This window comes from Protomyctophum parallelum (assembly GCF_964188405.1).
Source record: "Protomyctophum parallelum genome assembly, chromosome: 20".
NCBI lineage: Eukaryota > Metazoa > Chordata > Actinopteri > Myctophiformes > Myctophidae > Protomyctophum > Protomyctophum parallelum.
Window position 1 is genome coordinate 45,226,252 of NC_139718.1, and position 22,271 is coordinate 45,248,522.

At 44.5% G+C, this 22,271-nt stretch overlaps 1 protein-coding gene across 1 annotated transcript in view; it reads right to left on the bottom strand.

Annotated features, from left to right (window-relative positions):
* Positions 1–421: 421 nt before the first annotated feature.
* LOC310877873 (uncharacterized protein) overlaps positions 422–22,271 on the bottom strand; it is a 54,339-nt gene continuing 32,489 nt past the window's right edge. The window contains exon 4 of the mRNA XM_083791854.1: positions 422–1,924. Within this exon, the coding sequence (XP_083647980.1) occupies positions 480–1,924 (1,445 nt within the window). The 3' untranslated portion in view covers positions 422–479. The remainder of the gene's footprint in view (positions 1,925–22,271) is intronic.

Sequence of the window (22,271 nt, forward strand, 5' to 3'; positions counted from 1 at the left end):
CAAGAGAGATTGCGTCATCCACAGATCTATTTGAACTGTAAGCAAACTGTAAAGGATCAATACTAGCAGGAATGATGCTCTTCATATAAGAGATAACCATTTTCTCCAGGCATTTCATGAGAACAGAAGTCAAGGCAACAGGTCGATAATCGTTGAGACAGGTAAGAGGCTTTTTCTTGGCAATGGGTACAATTATTGTTTTTTTAAAACACAATGGCACCACGCACAATGACAGGGACAGGTTAAATATGTCTGTGTAGACCCATGACAGCTGGTTATAGCATGTCTTAATGACACGAGAGGCCATCCCATCTGGCCCTGCAGCTTTATGAGCATTAACTTTTTGGAACGCTTTACTCACAGTCCTCTGCGTCACCTGCAGGTCCACCGCCTCATGTCATGTTGATATTGTCAGATTGTGTAATTCCTCTGCTTTTGCATCATTGGTCATCCTGGATTAGACTGACTGATCATATGTCTTAAACTAAAGGCTTTCCACCTGTATGAGTCCTCATGTGTACATTTAGATCACCCATATGAATAAAGCCTTTACCACATACTGTACAAGTATAGGGTTTTTCACCTGTATGAATCATCATGTGTGTTTTTATATTACCCATCCGAGTAAAGCCTTTACCACATACTGTACAAGAAAACGGCTTTTCACCTGTATGAGTCGTCATGTGTCTTTTTAGATCACCTGTCTGAGTAAAGCCTTTACCACAAACTGTACAAGAAAATGGCTTTTCTCCTGTATGAGTCCTCATGTGTATTTTTACATGACCCGTATCAGTAAAATCTTTACCACAAACTATACAAGAAAACGGCTTTTCCCCTGTATGAGTCCTCATGTGTATTTTTAGATCACCAGTGTGAGTGATACCTTTACCACAAACTGTACAACAAAACGGCTTTTCACCTGTATGAGTTATCATGTGTACTTTTAGATTTCCCTGGCCTTTAAACATTTTGCCACACTCTGTACAACAGAAAGGCTTTTCACCTGTATGATTCCTCATGTGTCTTTTTAGATTACTCGTCTGATTAAAGCCTTTACCACAAACTGTACAAGAAAACAGCTTTTCCCTTGTATGAGTCCCCATGTGTCTTTTTAGATTACTCTTCTGATTAAAACCTTTACCACAAACTGTACAAGAGAAGGGCATTTCACCTGTATGAATCCTCATGTGTGTTTTTAGATTACGTGTGTTAGCAAAGCCTGTACCACATACTGTACAAGTATAAGGCTTTTCGCCTGTATGAGTCATCATGTGTGATTTTAGTTTTCCCTTTTGATTAAACATTTTGCCACACTCTGTACAACTAAACGGTTTCTTCCCTGTACAACTAAAAGGTTTCTTCCTTGTGTGAATCATTGAGTGCCTCTTCAGATGTTGCTTTAATTTAAACATTTTGCCACACTCTGTACAAGTAAAAGGTTTCTTCCCTGTGTGACTCCTCATGGAGTCAGTTTGTTTAGATGATTTCAGGTCCTGGGACAGCTTGTACTGTCCTCCCATATTCTGTGTGTTTTGTGATTTCAGTGTGTTTAAAGCTGACTGATCTCCCCTAGTCTCCTCCCACTCATCACTGTCTTCAGTGTCAGATTCAGAACAGTGTGAAGAGAGGAGCTGCTCATCACTAGTTGGTTGTGATGTTCCACAGTCCTCTACATCAGCTTGTGTTTTCATGTTTTCAGTTGAGGTGCCGGCTACAGGCTCTGTATCTCTGTTTTCATCATAATCATCTTCACCTTTCACTGCTAGTAATGTCAACGTTGACCCACTAGCCTCTTCTGCTCTTTGAAGTAGCTCCTCCTGTTCTTCTTTAATCTGTGGAGATTGTGGTTCCTCCTGGACCAGACTGGAGCTCCTCTCCTCTTCAGGTGGAACCTCCTCTTTACACACAGGGACGTGCAGAAAGTCTAAGAAAAATAATACAAAGAGACTCTATAAAAGGTTTGAATTTTCAACCTTCGTACCTCAGTGCAGAGTAGTGGATGGAAAATGTATCAACAGAATACTCTTTGTCCACGTATTCCACATTTTAAATGTGATTGTGTGCTGACTGACAAAACAGTAAACTTGGATGGCTGTGTTTTGCCACCAGGCACGTAAGGGCCATGACGCAGACAGCGCAATTTAATTGGGGCACACGGCCGCCCACCGTGCCGTCAGTCAAATAAATGTATAAATACATACAGAGATGCAAAGACTCAACTCAACTCAACTCAACTTTATTTATATAGCACATTTAAAACAACCATAGCTGCCACAAAGTGCTGTACAATACATAGGTAAAAACAGTAAGTAAACACATAGACTAAAAACACAGAATACAAAGACAACACACAAAAACAAGAAAAGGAGGGGGGGGGGAGCAAGTTCAGGAACAGAGGTCTCATGCTGTGTTAAAAGCCAAAGAATAAAAGTGCGTTTTCAGTGAGGTTTTAAAAATGGCCAGAGAGGGGGCCTGCCTTGCAGGGGAAGGTCGTTCCAGAGCTTGGGGGCAGCGATTGAAAAAGCTCTGTCCCCTCTAAGCTTCCGTTTCGCCCTCGGGACCTCTAGCAGCATCAGGTCAGCTGACCTGAGGGAGCGGGCGGGAGAGTAGGGGTGGAGGAGCTCAGAGAGGTATGGAGGGGCGAGACCATTTAAAGCTTTAAAAGTAAAAAGCAGAACCTTGAACTGGATTCTAAAGTTCACTGGCAGCCAGTGGAGAGAGGCGAGGATGGGAGTTATATGCTCTCTCTTACACGTGCCAGTTAGTAGTCGGGCAGCCGCGTTCTGAATTAACTGGAGCCGAGCAAGGCAAGACTGACTGGCTCCAAGGTAGAGGGCGTTACAGTAATCCAGCCGAGATGTAATAAAGGCATGGATTACTGTCTCAAGGTGCTGAGTGGTTAAAAAAGGTTTTACCTTTGCCAGTTGTCGCAGATGAAAAAAGCTAGACTTCACCACTAAGCTAATTTGGCGATCTAGCTTAAAGTCGTTGTCCATTTTAAAACCTAGGTTGGAGACTGTTGGCTTCACAAACTGTGCCAGGGGGCCTAGATCAAAGGGAGGGGGGTTTCCAGAACCATTTGGGGCGAACACCACCACCTCAGTTTTCTTGTCATTGAAGCTTAGAAAGCTTAGGGCCATCCAGGCTTTAATGTCATCCAGGCAAGAGAGAAGAGCTTTAGGATCAGCGTCTTTCTTCTTTAGGGGAACATAGATCTGACTGTCATCAGCATAGAAATGGAACGAAATGCCATGTTTTCTGAGGATGGACCCTAGCGGCAGGAGATATAAGGAGAAGAGCACTGGGGCTAAAATAGAGCCCTGTGGAACACCATACGACAACGGCGCCGGGGAGGATTCTGAGCCAGCAGCGCTGACAGACATGGTTCTGCCCGTCAGGTAGGACCTGAACCACCCTAGCGCAGTTCCACATATACCCACTAGGTGCTGCAAGCGCCATAGCAGGACGTTGTGGTCGACTGTGTCGAACGCAGCCGTCAGGTCCAGCAGGACAAGAATGACATAGTCGCCTGCATCATTAGCTATGAGGATGTCGTTAAATACCCTAACTAGTACTGTACTATGCCGGGTTTTGAAGCCAGACTGGAAAACCTCAGGGATCTTATGCTCCTCTAGGAAAGACTGTAGCTGGGCATAGACAACCTTTTCTAGTATCTTGGAGATAAACGGCAATTTAGACATGGGCCGAAAATGAGCCAACACAGTGGGGTCGAGGCCTGGCTTCTTAAGCAGTGGTTGCACTACAGCATGTTTAAAACACGTGGGAACAAGACCAGAAGAGAGACAGTTGAGTTGACCAACGTCTGGCGGAGCCCAACAGCTCTGGTGGAGTGTGTTGGCTAATAACAGTTTAAGGGCCTCAGACGGAGGTCTCCGTCCTATTAATTAGTACGGTGTGATGCCCTGGACGGAGCCCAATCGCCCAGGACGAAGTTCACCATCCTTTCAATTAGTAACACCCATCGCGCCCAGGACAAAGTTTGATCCAAAAGACTAAGATTATTGATATGAAAACTGATCGCATCACTCTAAGGCAGGGGTGCCCATTACGTCGATCGCGGTCGACCAGTCGATCGCAAGCGCTGCGCAGGTAGACCGCATGGCCCTGCCATGAAAAAACCCCCCAAAAAAACAATACTCGCCTCGGGCAGGCGGCGGCGCGGCGGTGGCTTTAAAACCCCCCACAATGCAGTGCCTTGTTTTCAAGTGTGGGGAACGTCGGGTCTGTTCTGTTGTTAAACAAACAAATTAAAAGGATATCTATCCATCATTGTTCATATAGCAAGATGCGCGCGGCAAAGAAGCCTAAAACATATCACTTCCATGCAGAGTGGGAAGAAGATTATTTTTTCACGATGTCACATTCCAAGTCCAACTGCGTTTGCCTTACTCGAGCCCATCACTACATTCATGTGCTTCCCATTCAGAAGCTGATGTTGATTCCATTGCCTCGAAAATAGCAACACTTTTTAACATGAACTCTTCTGCGTTGGAGAATGAGATCATGGCACTGCAGGCTGACATACAGTTAAAGTTGCGCGCCCGCGATGGAGTTTTGGAAATTACTCGTGGAGGAAAAGTATCCAAACATCAGGACTTGTGCAGCCTCCCTCACAGCGTTATTTGGCTCCACATATTTATGTGAATCAGCGTTTTCCCACATGAAGATAATTAAGTCCAAATATCGTTCCACGTTGACGGACGATCATTTGGAGGCCTGTTTAAGACTAGCTGTCAGCAGTGACTGTCCGGATTACGCAGCGCTGACGGACTCCATTCAGTGCAAGGCTGCAAGCAGTCATCTGATTAAAGGGATAGTTCAGATTTTTTTAACTTAAATTGTATGAAATACTTTCCATTAATATAGTGGTTGCAACTGTATTAATTGATTGCCAGAGTCCTGTGGTGGGAGTTCTGCTCTGGTTGAGTTGAGTGGTGCATTATTCCTTCATATGATTGTGTATGCTTTTTATGTGTGATACTTTTAATATTTGTAACATTTTATGAGCAATATGTTATTACAAATTGAAATTGATTGACGTTATTACAAAGAGTAACTTTAACAAAAAATCTCTTCTTTGCAATGTGGGGTAACTGAAAAGGTAAATAAATATAATTGATTTTGAAACAGTCCTAATGCCTTAATGTTATTTATTTTGAGTATTTTAAGCAATGGGATGATATTTTTTTGGTTGGTAGATCACCTTGAGCTGGCAATTTTAAAAGTAGACCTCAAGTCAAAAAAGTGTGGGCACCCCTGCTCTAAGGCCTAGGAGCGCCTGTTGCGCAATTCTCGATGTTGCACAACAGTGGGACGTCATCGAAAATGTTCCTCCCGGTTTAGCCAACGGCAACGAAAATCTTTAAATGTTAATAACTCGCGATCTAAATCATCCCGTCCAATTCTAAGAAAAGATAGTGTGTTAGACGGGCCCCCGCTGTCCAGTAAGAGTGTTTTGGCTACATTTAGCTGCTCCAGCCACATCTGGTATAACTTCCGGCCCGTCTGTAAAATTGCTCCGTTGCTATAAATCGATTGTGCACTATAATTGAATGGATTAAATAACCCCGGGCCATTAGAGTGTTTAATAGGACGGAGATTATTGATATCAAAACTGATCACATCTCTGTGTCTGTTGTGCAACATTGTGTCTGTTGCGCAACATTCAATGTTGCGCAACAGTGGGATGTCATCGAAAATGTTCCCCCCCTGTTTAGCCGACAAGACCGAAAATCTTAAAACGTTAATAACTCTTGATCTAAATCATTCCGTCCAATTCTAAGCAAATAGTATGTGTTAGACGGCCCACCGTGGTCCAGTCGCTAGTCGCGGTAGAATTAATCACACCTCCCGTTGTTGTCGATCAGCTCTAGAGTGTTTTGGCTACATCTAGCTACTTCAGCTACATCCGGAATAACATCCGCTATGACCAGCCTGCGTTGTTACGTCGCTGTTCGCCACGTATCGCTGCAAACTGAGGTAGGCTGACTAGGCTACTGTCTGCTTCAACTTCACTTATATCCAACTGTGATCTAGTTGGAATCTACAAGCCCACAAGGCATCATGGATGTGCCATGCTGTGGGCTTGTAGATCGACTGCGTTTGGCGTGACACCGTCGTACGACCAGGCACGAATCAGGAATTACAATCTTTGAGTCGCACTGCATAATGTGCCAATAATCTCAGTACTAAACTGTCACTGGGCCCTGACCCCAGAGCAGGCCATGGCTTTGCTGAGTTAACAAAGAGGTGTGAAATGGGACACATCGAGTAGAAGCACCAAACTAAAACTACTACAAGTAGTTACAATGTCTAATTATTGTAAAGCAGTAATGTCATGGGTTGAACTGATCTATAATCTTGAAGTACAGTCATACAAAGGACTATGAGGGGGTTAAAATGTCCTTTCTCAAGGAGCTTTCCCAAACCTTGCTCACAGCGGGGGATCTGATAAGGAACAAGGAACTTCCTCTCACACAGGCCAACTCACACAGCGGGGGTGGGCACATCTCCACTGTCCACATGATCAGCACACGGCGACCACATGTGAGTGGATTCACTTCCTTGGTACCACAGCCCAGGCTTCCTGGAGCTGACAAACAGCCAATCACAGGAAGAGCTGATGCAGACTGTTTAGACCCACCCTGGAGGAAGGTCTAATAGAACAGAGGTTTTAAAAAGGGCTTGCAACATGTATAATGCCAGATTCTACCAAAAAGACGAGCCTCCCAGTACTCAACTAAGGAAGAAAGGGACTTTGGGCGGGGAAATGGTAAATAATGATTATACTCTGCCTGCTATCTCTGTTCAATATCAATGATTAGAACGTATTAAGGGAATGTAATGTAACAAATGTATATATTATTTGTTCCTATCTGTTTCAGGTTTAATATCTAGCCATGCTAGCTATGCTAACTAACTAAGCCACTATGCCTACAACTAGCTAATATCTGACACTAACATCAGTCCAACTGCCTATAATTGGTTATAATAAGACACTTTTCACTGTCGTAAATAGCTCAATTAATCTGTTATTGTGACAATCTAAAACCAGGACTAAAGGTCAATACTGTGCAGATTAGTTACTACGGATGTGTTTACTAAATGTTGTTTGTTGTATCACAATGAATTAATAATACATTTATAAAATACACTCTGGTAGAACTTAAGTATTTTGGCGTGAATATTGACTGCGCTCTTCCGAGTGATCCCAAATATGGGCTTCTTCTGCCTTAAGCAAAGCGTGATACCCACGGAATGCTAGAAAGATGTACACACACTGAAAGCAAGAAAATGGCCATGGGCCAAATAGCAGCCGGCGACCTGGTCTCAAAACGTAATGCAACAGCCCCAGTTTAGCAACAGTTTGGCTTTGTGCCCAACGCGAATGGAGACCCAGATGACCTGGACAGGCCAGTATGCAAGGTCTGCTTGAACAGAATTAAGGCTACCGACGGCAACACGTCCAACTTAAAAGCGTATCTAAAAAAGAAACACCCGCTGACCTATAAGAGGATGTATCTCACGGCTCCAACCAACGTGGGCAGCCGCAAAACACCTACTGCAGCTGTTGGATAGACGGGAATCTCAGCTGCTTTTGCCAAATACACGCCATACAGCCAAGACAGTAGAAGGTGGAAGACATGCACCTTAGCTGTAACCAACTTGGCGAAGGGAATGGTGTCTTTCAACACAGTCGGAAAAAAAGAGTTCCAAAACATGGTGGGCAAACTGGATCCATGGTACGAGTTGCCTGATAGCAGGTATTTTTCAAAGACGGCTGTACCTGCCCTATACGGGAACTACCCATAAGTCCCGTTAGTCCGAACATGCACTGCTCCCGTGCTTGCGGTTAGGTTTAGGTTTGCTCCCGTGCTTGCGGTTAGGTTTAGGTTAGGGTTAGAGATAGGGATAGTAATTTCGGAACAATGAACCTTCTGACTAATGACACGGCACCCCCTATAACAGGGGTGCCCAAACTACGGCCCGTGATCCATTTTTAATTGGCCCTTATCAAATTCTAAAAATATAATAGAATATGGCCCGCAGCCCCGCACATGAAACTTGCACTTACAATACTACTGTATTGTATTTCTTAGTTTTAACACTAGGTGGAGCTACTGTCTTCTTCAGTGTCTTGACTCTTGAACAAGGCAGCTCTCCACAAATCCACACACGTGACACAAGTGATACCTAAGACACGTTTTCCCAGTTCCCACTCGAGACCAAAATGGAAAAGAAACGCAAGATAGCAAGTGAGTGCAGAAAATATCAGACACGGTGGAAGAATGAATATTTCTTCATAGAAGTCAAGGGGAAGTGTGTCTGTTTGATTTGCAATGAAACTGTTGCCGTGATGAAAGATTATAATGTACGGCGACACTACGAAACCAAACATCAGACCTACACATCCTACACAGGTGCCGAGCGAGACGAGAAAGTTAATCAAATGGCAGCTAGCCTGCTCGCTCACCAACAGCATTTTGTCCGTGCTAATAAAACACAAGAAAATGCCACAATAGCCAGCTACGAGGTAGCGCAACTCATTGCCCGACACGGGAAAGCCTTCTCAGATGGTGATTTCATAAAACAGTGCCTCACTACAGTTGCAGGAATAGTGTGCCCGGAAAAGATTCAGAAATTCAACGACGTAAGCATGTCCAGAAACACAGTTGTGCGGCGAATTGAAGACTCGTCAGCTAACTTAAAACATCAAGTGTCAGATAAAGCTTGTGCTTTAGATTTTTACTCGATTGCATGTGATGAGAGCACAGACGCCACAGACACTGCACAGTTGTTAATCTTTTTGCGGGGAGTTGACGATAATTTTTGCGTTGCGGAGGAGCTGCTTGATCTTAGTAGTCTAAAGGGCACAACAACGGGTATTTTTGAAGCTATGTCAGATGCAATTGACAAGATGGGACTTAAATGGGATAAGATGTGTGGCGTTACAACGGATGGGGCTCCAGCAATGACAGGCGAGCGCAAAGGAATGGCCTCTATGGTGTGTGCCAAGGTGAAAGAGGCAGGAGGTGTGGCTGTTTAAATGCACTGTATCATTCACCAAGAAGCCCTCTGTGCCAACAAAGTCCAGCTTGACGATGTGATGGACACTGTTGTGAAAACTGTCAACATAATTCGAGCACGAGGGCTCTACCACAGACAATTCCAAGCTTTCCTTTCTGATGTCGATGCTGAATATGGGGACGTGCTCTACCATTCTCATGTGCGCTGGCTAAGCCGTGGCTACGTGCTGCAGCAGTTTTATTCCCTGAGATCAGAAATTGACCAGTTTTTGAAAGAGAAGGACCGACCTCTTCATCAGCTGAGTGACCCACTATGGTTGGCAGACCTGGCATTTCTAGTGGATCTTACTGGTCATCTTAACACACTGAACAAGAGCCTACAAGGCAAAGACCAGCTTGTACCACAATTGATGCGCACATGAAAGCATTCTGTGTGAAGCTGCGTCTCTTTGAGACACACCTACGCAACTTCAATGTTGCGCACTTCCCCACACTGTCCGAAATAAAATCAGCTTTTCCAAAGGCCAACCTTTCTGCTAAAAAGGGGAAATATGTGTCTGTGATCACATCTCTCATGACAGAATTCAGTCAGCGCTTCCAAGATTTTTCTACCATTGAGAAAGAAATCAAGCTGTTCTCGACTCCCTTCCTGATGGATGCAGTGGAAGTGGACAGAAGAAGTGGAAGACAATCTGCAATTAGAACTTATCGAAATGCAGTGTGATAATTCTCTGAAGAATCAACATCAGCTTCTCCTTACCCGACTTCTACCGGAGCTTGGAAAAGGCAAAGTTTCCTCTGATGAGACGCCACGCAAAAAGAATGATGAGCCTGAACATACATATGTAAGCAAACATTTTCTCTGTTAACCCTGAACAAAAGCAGATTGAGAACCAAAATGACCGACAGCCATCTCTGTGATGTCCTTCGCATCTCAACCACCAAACTTACTCCTGACCTGCCAGCCATCCTTCAGTCCAAAGTGCAAGTTCACTGCTCCCACTAAGTGCAACTGCTGTTCCTATTATAGGTGAGTTAAAACTATATTACACAGTATTCGTGTTAACAAGCCCAATTACTTAATAAATTCAGTCAATTAAAGTTGATAACATTTTCTAACACACACACACACACACACACACACACACACACACACACACACACCTGGGTCCAAGATGTCTGTGCATCAAAGCATTGCAAGTGCTGTTAACAAGCCCAATAAATTATTTGCATAAGCTTAAATATACCCATCCCCTTTCCCCTTATTTTTCCCTCTTTATACAGGGCTGTGAAGGGGATCACCATCCTGACTAAGAAGATATGAGGCTGCACACACACTGTCAAAGGTGGCGATGCTCTGTCACAGTGTGAAAAGTCCCACTCCAGGACACACAAACACACACTGAACTTTTCCAGACTACAGGCAGTCTTTTTTTTCTTTTTTTTTGTCTGAGGATTGCTTTTTTTTCCCTTCTGGTCCTCTACCCACTACTAATGCTTTGGCCATATGCTGGATACAAAATAAATGAAAACCCATTTATGGAAAGTTGTGATGTAGGCTGTTTTATTTCTGTAAGCAAATTCAATTATCAAGCATAATTTACCTACATTTGATTGATTTTGCTAACTTTAATACACGACAGGTGAGGCGATATACCTCATCTCTAGTGGGTGGCCCAGCCCTTCCTATATGTTTCTGTATGTGGCCCTCAGTGAAAAAAGTTTGGGCACCCCTGCCCTATACAAACAAGAGAGAGAGAGGACCTGCAGAAGCTCGTGTCGGGATCAGAGTTCTATTCACTGACGACTGACATGTGGTCAGCCCGTAACATGGCACCATATATGTCGCTGCCATTCCATGCCATCACCCCGGAGTGGAAGCTAGAATCAAAGTGCCTCCAAAATAGCTTTTGGGGAAACACTAGTTTCCTCCAAGCCCCAGGGCAAATTGGGGCTTGAAGGAAGAAAAGCTTGTGGCAATAACAACGGACAATGCCAGCAACATAAAGGCTGCCATCTCAAAACTTGAATGGCAATGGTTGAACTGTTTCGGCTACAACTTAAACTTGGCTGTCACCAACTCAGTGGCACAACAGAAAAAGAGTGTGGATCGCACGCTTGTAGTTTGTCATTCAATCACAACTGGAGGCTTACACCCGCCGTGTAAACCACCACACAGTGCTGACCGCAGATTGGTCCGTGTCCGTCTACTATTGACGTCCCCCCGGTCCTTCCCAGTTTAATTCCGCCCTTTTCCTCAGCCCCATCTCCACTGGGCTCGGACCACAACACGCACACACCATTCCTGTCCCAAATAACAATAACAAAACGACATGACTCTTATCACTCCTGTTGACACCCATCCATACACCCTCCCAACAATGATAGGCAAAAGGAATCCCCCTACAGTAAACATCCACCATCACCCCAAACGCAGCGCCAAACTCCACCATCTACGCCCACTGAGCCGCGCCATTTCACCATCATCATCTACCAAATTAAACCTTGCATTACTTAACATACGTTCATTAACTAACAAATCCTCAGTCTGTACATTACATTATTTGTGAAGAGCAACTCGACATTATTTTCCTTAACTGAGACATGGCTTGGCTCCGATGGATGCTGTCATACTAGCCCCAGCATGTCCTTCGAACTATAGTTTCACTCACTCAATACATGAAGCTAAAGAAGGAGGTCAAACCTCTGACAATTGGCAGCTTTAGATCTTTTGAATGTCATGCCACTATACTGGAAAATAAATCTCCCGTGCCTTTGATTAATATCTATCGCCCCCCAAAGTCTAGTAAAGCCCTATTTTTAACAGAAATATCAGAACATTTATCCATTTGCTCCACTGACTATAACAGAACTCTCATTACTGGTGATCTAAATCTGCATCTGGACATTGTTTCCAACACCATAACTATGGACTTCATACAAATATTTGATTTTACTCAGCACGTTGTTGGACCAACACATAAGCATGGCCACACCCTGGACGTGGTAATATCTAGAGGCCTTAATATTACAATGGACAAGATTATGAATAGACCTGAGCTATCAGACCACTGCCTGACACCTGTTGTGTTTTAATATGACTATCTCTGGCTTAGAGAAATACAACCCAGAAGTTTCTGTAAAAAGAAAAGTTTTTTTAAGCTCATCTGTCAATGATTTTCCCCATCATCTTGCTTGTGCACCCCCCCCCCCCCCCCCCCCTGCCTGTTAACAATAGGAAGTCTGAAAAAATTTCACTCCTACTCAGTCTGGCTATTTCGGCCAAATCGACCGATCTCCCCCACTGTCTAAAGATCTTCAAAGTTCACACCTCCCTCTCCAGCTGGAGACGACATTGTTGTCTGCACGCACACACTTTTCTTTTTTTCTTATATATATTGTCATTTTTATATAGAGGGGGAAACATTATAGTAATGTAATTCATATATATTTGATTGATTGTGCCAAAGAATCGCATCGGGTCAAACCGGGAGGCATACTATGATCCGAGGTGCGCTGCGGGTCGGGAGAGGGTTGCGGTTAGGTTTAGGTGTCTGCCCCGGGGGAGGTTAGGGTGAGGGTTGAGGTAGGTTGTCGTTCGGACCAATGCTCCGTCGGATCAAAGTACTGCGCTCGGTCAAACCGACCATGCAAACGAAAAAGTTTGCATGTTGTTTTCGATTGGTCCTAGAGTGCCTTTGTCCTCAGGTTTCACGCTCTGATCACCGCCCATTAGCGTGCTTGTGTGTTTGTAAACACAGAATTATTCTACATGGCTATAGTATGGAGGAGCATTTGGGTTATACTTTAGTTAGCTAGCTGTCTGTGTGTTGTGTGTTCTTTTTTTCCCCTCCACCCCTCTTTTCTTTAAATCATAACTCGCTCATTTTTTGCTCATTTAAAAAAATTCAAAATACCATGTAAACTACGAAATTCGGGCTTTCATTTGGTATATAGATCGGTTGTGTAGGCCCTCTCTACGAAACGGTATCAAGTGAAAAGGAAATGTCGGGAAATCGGTTTATTAGTGTAAAAGATTAGATATCAAATACGGCCGTTAGCACTGTTAATTCAACATCCGGTGAGGGGAGGATACGGATCGTGTATGTATTGTGTATGGAAATCAGCGCATACAGTGGGTGGGCTTTAGACCGGATGTAAGCCTTGCACTCTAAATAGAAAAATATAGGCTACAGTCTGCAGCCTGGTGATACAAAAAATAAACTCCACACGTGAAATGCCACTGTTGAGGAGAAACCCCAGCTCAGCTGCTGTTTATAACATTGCGCAGTTATTGAATTCATGAACATTTACATGCCTCCCTGAGAGGGAGAGAGAGAGAAAAAAGAAAGTTCCACGGGTCTGATCGCTTGCAGAAAAGTTTACAGATAAAGAAGGACGGACAGGCTGAACTCTTTTGACTGACAAAGAGCTGGCGATATTTAGCCTATATGCCAGAATAGGCTGTGGAACAAATTAATCCACAGCAGCAGGCCTACATACGGGCCGTTATTTGCAAACTTAATCAGCCTCAGCCCTCATTTATATTATTATATGCGTGTTCACCGTGTTGAGTTTGCAGATCTCTGCACACCTCACAACAGCGCAACAGCAGCAGCAGTTGAGAGAGGGAGAGAGAGGAAAAAAAAACAAATAGCCTTGCGTGCAGGCAGACTTGCAGATCAGTTCCACGTCGCTTGCAGAAAGAACTGTTCTTTTGACTGACAAAACATTTAGAGGTTCGGGAGGTCTATCTGGTTGGAATTATTTCAAACACTTTTTATTTTGTATCACGCATCGGCAAGCATTCTCGTTTCATGGAAAGTAAATGTCGGTCGAGTCTAACCGAGCATTCAATAACAGCCCACCCTCATCATGGATAATAATCATTGTATTCATATTCCTATTATCTTATCAAAATAATAAACAAATTCCAAGTTAATTAACCAGCCAAACGTATATGATTTAATTCGTTGGACATGGAATGCAGGCTTGAACAATGCCGTCTCCAGCTGTCGGAGGTGTGAAGATCATTAGACGAGTGGGGGAGAAGGGGGGACGGTGGTCGATTGGGCCACGAAATGGTACAACACTTCAATGTTAAATTAGAATCTGCTCTTAATATAGTAGCTCCCATGAAGTCAAAAACAAAATGTAATAACAAAGTAACACCCTGGATTAATGAGCATGTGCATTCACTTAAGATAGAATGTCGTGTTGTATATTTTCTACCATTTATACACTGCAGATACTTAACCAAAAACTGGAGAGCACCGAAGAGAGTTTGTGAGACACGGCAGACAGAGCAGATGAAAATTGTTGTTTATTTCAACGAAGTACAGCTTACAGCATAAACTCACGCCAGCCAGCAGAGTGGCTGACGTCTCCACAAGGCTTGCGCCCCAACTGACCAAATTATACTAATCTGGTTAACCTTTTAAACAGTTTACATGGGTGTAGGGTGTCACATTTATTGCATATAATTTAGTGGCAAGTCTTTGATCAACCAGTCTGTCTCTTCAGGTCAACAAACTCCTTTGTTATACAAATAGCCACCGGAATTCGGCTCCTTCTCACTCTGAGAAGGCCACACCCACGTAGGTGACCACAGATGATCACCAAAATAGGTCTACTGTAGTATGTAAATTACACAAGGCACAATTTAGAACACAAGAACATAGAATATTGCAGAATTATGGAATTCCATATTCCACAGTCGCAGAACAGAACGGGTCTGGAGAAAAAACAAACTCAGTGTTCATTTAGAGATTTTAAAAAAGTCAACAGCGGCCTATAACAAAGCCCGGCGCCTGGCAAGACAGGACTACTTCTCTGGTATCATTAAGGACAACAAGCAAAACGGCAGAGTCCTATTCTCCACCATTGAGCGCATTCTCATCCCACCCGAGTCCTATAAGCAGTCCCTCCCTGCCTCTGCAGCTAAGTGCAATGAGTTTGCATCATTTTTTTATATTTGAAATTTGCAAGACCCAACCACAGCAAATGGTACTATGCGTAGAAGCATGGCTCGCCCCAGGGGAAGCCTGGGGACAGCTCTCCATTCCGAAACCTCACCATTCCGAAACCTCACCATTCCGAAACCCCACCATTCCGAAACATTGCCAATCCGAAAAAATTTTTTCGGAACACCACCTCCACCCACCTCCACCCACCTCTACAACCTCCACCCACCTCCACCCACCTCTACAACCTCCACCCACCTCCACCCACCTCTACAACCTCCACCCACCTCTACAATCTCCACCCACCTCCACCCACCTCTACAAACTCCACCCACCTCCACCCACCTCTACAACCTCCACCCACCTCTACAACCTCCACCCACCTCTACAACCTCCACCCATCTCTAGACTCCTCCACCCAACTCTACAACCTCCACCCACCTCTAGACTCCTCCACCCATCTCTAGACTCCTCCACCCAACTCTACAACCTCCACCCACCTCTAGACTCCTCCACCCATCTCTAGACTCCTCCACCCAGCTCTACAACCTCCACCCACCTCTACAACCTCCACCCACCTCTAGACTCCTCCACCCATCTCTAGACTCCTCCACCCAACTCTACAACCTCCACCCACCTCTACAACCTCCACCCATCTCTAGACTCCTCCACCCAACTCTACAACCTCCACCCAGCTCTAGACTCCTCCACCCATCTCTAGACTCCTCCACCCATCTCTAGACTCCACCCATCTCTAGACTCCTCCACCCAACTATACAACCTCCACCCACCTCTACAACCTCCACCCATCTCTAGACTCCTCCACCCAACTCTACAACCTCCACCCACCTCTAGACTCCTCCACCCATCTCTAGACTCCTCCACCCAACTCTACAACCTCCACCCACCTCTGGACTCCTCCACCCATCTCTAGACTCCTCCACCCAACTCTACAACTTCCACCCACCTCTACAACCTCCACCCATCTCTAGACTCCTCCACCCAACTCTACAACCTCCACCCACCTCTAGACTCCTCCACCCACCTCTAGACTCCTCCACCCAACTCTACAACCTCCACCCACCTCTACAACCTCCACCCACCTCTAGACTCCTCCACCCATCTCTAGACTCCTCCACCCAACTCTACAACCTCCACCCACCTCCACCCACCTCTACAACCTCCACCCATCTCTAGACTCCTCCACCCAACTCTACAACCTCCACCCACCTCTAGACTCCTCCACCCATCTCTAGACTCCTCCACCCAACTCTACAACCTCCACCCACCTCTAGACTTCTCCACCCATCTCTAGACTCCTCCACCCAACTCTACAACCTCCACCCACCTCCACCCACCTCTACAACCTCCACCCACCTCCACCCACCTCTACAACCTCCACCCACCTCTACAACCTCCACCCATCTCTAGACTCCTCTACCCAACTCTACAACCTCCACCCACCTCCACCCACCTCTACAACCTCCACCCACCTCCACCCACCTCTACACTCCTCCACCCATCTCTAGACTCCTCCACCCAACTCTACAACCTCCACCCACCTCCACCCACCTCTACAACCTCCACCCACCTCTACAACCTCCACCCACCTCTACAACCTCCACCCACCTCCACCCACCTCCACCCACCTCTACAACCTCCACCCACCTCTAGACTCCTCCACCCATCTCTAGACTCCTCCACCCAACTCTACAATCTCCACCCACCTCCACCCACCTCTACAACCTCCACCCACCTCTACAACCTCCACCCACCTCCACCCACCTCTACAACCTCCACCCACCTCTACAACCTCCACCCACCTCCACCCACCTCCACCCACCTCCACCCACCTCTACAACCTCCACCCACCTCTAGACTCCTCCACCCATCTCTAGACTCCTCCACCCACCTCTACAACCTCCACCCACCTCTAGACTCCTCCACCCATCTCTAGACTCCTCCACCCAACTCTACAACCTCCACCCACCTCCACCCACCTCTACAACCTCCACCCACCTTTGTTTTTTTACTTGGAAAAGCAAACGATGATGTTTTCATATATCCAGTTGCTTGGAAAGTGCAAAGTTGGCAACCTGGCTGAGTGGCCCTATTGTTTGTTTGCTTGTTTTTATTTCCGTCTAAAAGCAAGCATGCATGGCAAGTGTCAATGTTTCTATATACCAAGTTGCTTGGATGTCGAAAATGTGTCAACCTAGCGGGAATAGTATACTGTACTGTACTGTACTGTACTGTACTGTACTGTACTGTACTGTACTGTACTGTACTGTACTGGACTGGACTGGACTGGACTGGACTCCACTGTACTCCACTGTACTCCACTGTACTGTACTCAACTGTGCTGTACTGTACTCCACTGTGCTGTACTCCTCTACTGCTCTCTTCTCTTCTGTACTGTACTGTACACTACTGTACTGTTCCATACTGTACTGTGCTGTGCCTTACCATACTGTACAGTCCATACAGTACTGTAGCATACTGTGCTGTACCGTGCTGCTGTGCCTTGTGTATGTGTGTGCGCACGTGCGTGTGTGCCGTAAAAAGGGAAGGTGCCAGGGAATGAGAAAGTTGTGATGTAATTTGCGTCACAGCTAAATGTTGCGCAATAACAGTGTGTCTGACAAAAGTAATATTTGTACAGTAAATATGACAGTTGCGTCGATGCAATGTAGTGAAGCTGGATTCTGGGAGTGTGCAGATTTATTTTTGCATGGATAGATGTGTGCTAACCGTGTGGTTTTGTAGGAGCACGAATAAACGGCCATGTGCTTCTGTACCCCCTGTCCATTAGGGTAGAAGGATGTCACACACCAAGTGTGTTCAAATAAATTCACTCACACACATGCACACACACAAGTGAGTTCAAATAAAGTCACACAGTACACACACACACACACACACACCCCCACACACACACCCACACACACTCACACACACACACACACACACACACACACACACACACACACACACACACACACACACACACACACACACACACACACACCCACCCACACCCACACACACACACACACACACACACACACACATACACCACAAGTGAGTTCAAATAAAGTTTAGTTGAGAAGAATGTGGGACAGCTATGAGAACTTTGCTTTAATTGCTTTGTTATTGAATCAAATTAGATGTTCCGTTTGAAATGGATTTCAATCATATCACACTTATAGTTTACTCATCTGCTGCCCTAAATCATTAACATGGTGAAACACATCTTGATGATGTCATCAAGATGTGTTTCACCATGTTAATGATTGTTTTCATAATTACAGTATAGGTATATTAATGACATAGTATTTTTTTTTAAATGAGTGGAATGCCCCTTTAACTCTCTAAGACCCAGCGTTGCTTTTTAGCAACAATTTTATTTTATTTTATTACTATTTATTTTTATTTTTTTCTGTTCTTTTTTCACCTAAACGTCATCAGTGATGTTCATTGCAATGCCATTTCAATGCCATTGGTCATCATATTACTTATTATATTACATCGTTTTACTTTTAAAGACTTTTGACCTTTAAAAAAGTATGTAAAAAAATTGTAATATATGTTTTTTGTGATCATTAGAATGTCTATAACATGTTTTATTAATTATTGTGAAAGATAACCCCAAAATGTAAATTATTAATTTATTATATTATTATAAATGTTTCATCAAACTTTTTATTTTTATTTTTTTAACATATTTTCTAGTCTTAGTCCTAGTAGTACAAAGTAGTAGTAAGGTTGAAATCTATTTTTTGCAAGTAGAAATTAATGAGGGTTAAACACACTGGCTTGTCTGTCATGATGAGGAGCTGTCTGTGGTGCTGAACTGACTCTGGCCTAAAAACGCTCCCACGCAGATTTTGTTTGATCTGCGTGGGAGCTATTCTCAATCATCAACTACACATGTGTATCTCTGGAACTTCAAAGTACTCAATTAATCCAATCATAAACAAAACTTGGGTACTTCGGGAACTTCAAAGTACTCAATTAATGTGGGAGAGCTATGAGAACTTGGCTTTAATTGCTTTGTTATTGAATCAAATTAGATGTTCCGTTTGAAATGGATTTCAATCATATCACACTTATAGTTTACTCATCTGCTGCCCTAAATCATTAACATGGTGAAACACATCTTGATGATGTCATCAAGATGTGTTTCACCATGTTAATGATTGTTTTCATAATTACAGTATAGGTATATTAATGACATAGTAAAATGTTGAAAATGAGTGGAATGCCCCTTTAAACACACTGGCTTGTCTGTCATGATGAGGAGCTGTCTGTGGTGCTGAACTGACTCTGGCCTAAAAACGCTCCCACGCAGATTTTGTTTGATCTGCGTGGGAGCTATTCTCAATCATCAACTACACATGTGTATCTCTGGAACTTCAAAGTACTCAATTAATCCAATCACCTGTGTACCTCGCTAACTTCAAAGTAATCAATGAATCCTTTAATCTAAAGGCCAATAAAAAAGTAGTGGTATAAAAAGAACTCAATCAATCAATCAAACTGTAGGAGTAAGGAGTAAAGCAAACATGGCGTATCTGCAAGTGGCAAACAGCCGGGGGGGAAAAGCTCTCGTTATCGATAATTTTCGATATTTAAGAAATAGGTCCATTGTGGGCGAAAAAATATATTGGCGTTGCACCCAGTGCAACGTCTATGTTCACACCCGGTGGCTGGATGTCGACGCTGACCCACCAGCCGACATCGTCGTGTTGAGGCCTCCGGGGGACCACACACACAACGCTGAGGAGGATCTGGTCGCCAGCACCGCTCTAATTGAGCGGATGCTTGAGCGTGTGGCGGCCGATCCAACCATCCCCATAAAGCGCATATATGATGAAGTCGTGGCCCAAGCAGCAGTTGGGGAAGTGCGGCATATGCCGACTTTTAATTCAGTAAAGTCGCGGCTGGAGAGGCTTCGGGCGAGCCTCATGCCCCCCATTCCGCCCACCGTACAGGAGGTCAACGTGGACGGTGAATGGGCTCTAACCTGGGGGGGGCAGGAGTTCATGGACAAACACCACCGCCAGCATGGCTTTGTGGTGTTTGCAACCGACGATAATTACCTGAAATTGAGCCAGTATGACCAGGTAAGATCCAACCCCTCTCCCATAACACATATGCATGTTAAATTGCAATGTAGCCTAATAATTTATTTAAAATTACGTATTATGATATATTATATAATGTTTTTCTTTTTTTTTATTGTTGTAGATATATATGGACGGTACATTTAAGACCTGCCCAAGGCCTTTTTACCAGTTCGTCTCCATACATGGCCTATATTTGGGCAGGGTCGGACCTTTTATAATGATCCTTATGTCTGGAAAAACACGCCCATGTACCGCACTGTCCTCCGCCGTGTGAAGAGGAGGGTTGCGCGCATTACAGGAGAACCGTAAGTGTGTGTGTGACTGTGTGTGTGTGTGTGTGTGTGTGTGTGTGTGTGAGAGTGTGTATGTCACTGCAACTGTAATAGAAATATTTTGTGGAAACTAGAAAAATCGTTTTTTCTCATCTATCACATGTCTGTCTGTCTATATACAGATGGAGCCCTACTCGAGTCCTCACAGACTTCGAAATGGGGCTCATGAATGCGTTCCGGGAGGAGCTACCAGCGACACGGACCACTGGCTGCTACTTCCACCTCTGCCAGAGCATGTGGCGCAAAATCCAAGAAGTTGGGTTAGCAGGTTAGTGATGGTGTATTTACACAACCAACAAAGAGTCATTATTATTATTATTATTATAGTTTTCTTGGTTGCATGCAAGTTATTAGGTTATATCGTACCATTTAGGTCATATCCTTAAAACAGCCAACAAACACATTTAGCAGAATTAATGGGGTCATATTTTTTAATAGGGCTTACATCGCCACATTCTTAATTATTATTAAAACTGTTGGATTAATATTACCATTCATTCATTTTTTTTTTTTTTTTAAGATATTTTTTTGCGGCTTACGCCTTTTATTGATTTTTTAAGGGACAGACAGTAGGCTGACAGGAAACGGGAGAGAGATGGGGGGATGACATGCGGTAAAGGCCGTGTCGGGTTCGGGAGTCGAACCCGCGGCACACCGCGACTGGATCACCAGTCCGGTGCCCAGACCGTTACGCTACGGCCTGGGCCCATTCATTCATTCTTGGGGTTGAAGTTTTTTTGTTCATTTGTAAATATATATATAATTTATATATTAGCATTGAACACTGAGTGCTTATGAAATTAGTAGTAAATTAGATTTTAGTAAGTAAACATTCTTCACTCGTCTTCACACGTTTACAGGTCCATATAGGCACGACGCGGTCCTCAAGGACTGGGTGAGGAAGGCTATGGCCACAGGCTACCTCCCCGCTGACCGTCTGGTCAGGAAGTTCAGGGCCTTCTGCAGGAGCAGAGACCCGCCAGCTGGTCCGCCAATACCCCCCACTAGGTGACTTCATTCAATACATGGAGGACACCTATGTGGGGGAACAGGCATTGTTCCCTCCTGCAGTGTGGAGCGTCTATGATCGTCGCTCTGACAACAGGAGCAATAACTGGGTGGAAGGTAACCCCTAATGCTATTATTGTTGTTGCTGCTGTTGTTGTTTTCATTATAATTATTGGTATAGATTTCTTATTCCAAATCTGTTCCGTTTTCTTCGATAACACTGAGCAATGTGGGAATGAAATGTAAATGTGCCATGATATGTGTGCTTACTGCTTATGAATAATTATTTCAGCTTGGCATCACAGATGGAACTCCCGGGTGGAGAGGCGCCGACCCTCCCTCTGGGTGTTCATCAGAAAGCTCAAAGATGAGCAGAGGATGGTGGAGACAGTGTGTGGCCATGCCGACCGCGGAGATCCAGCACCCATCCAGCGGCGAAAATGGCGGCAACTGGAGGCCAGGTTTGAGAGTTTTTTATATATGAGAATAATAATGACCTAATAAATGGCTGTACGGGTCCAGGGAGCAGGTGGAGGATTTTATTAGATGGATTGATCCTTTGAAGAGCATCCACATTCATTAATTACTCATTAATTAAGCTACATCTGCTTTTATCAAACAGGCTTCGGAGGATCAAGAGGCAGTATCGCCGTCAAGCGAGAACACTGGAGCAATATTGGGAAGCAGTGAAGTTCTGCGTCCACAACTTCCTGTAGGCCCCGCTGTGTTGCTGTGTTGCGTCTGAGAAGGACGCACATCAGGCCTTTCTCCCTGCGGGATGCATCTCAGAGG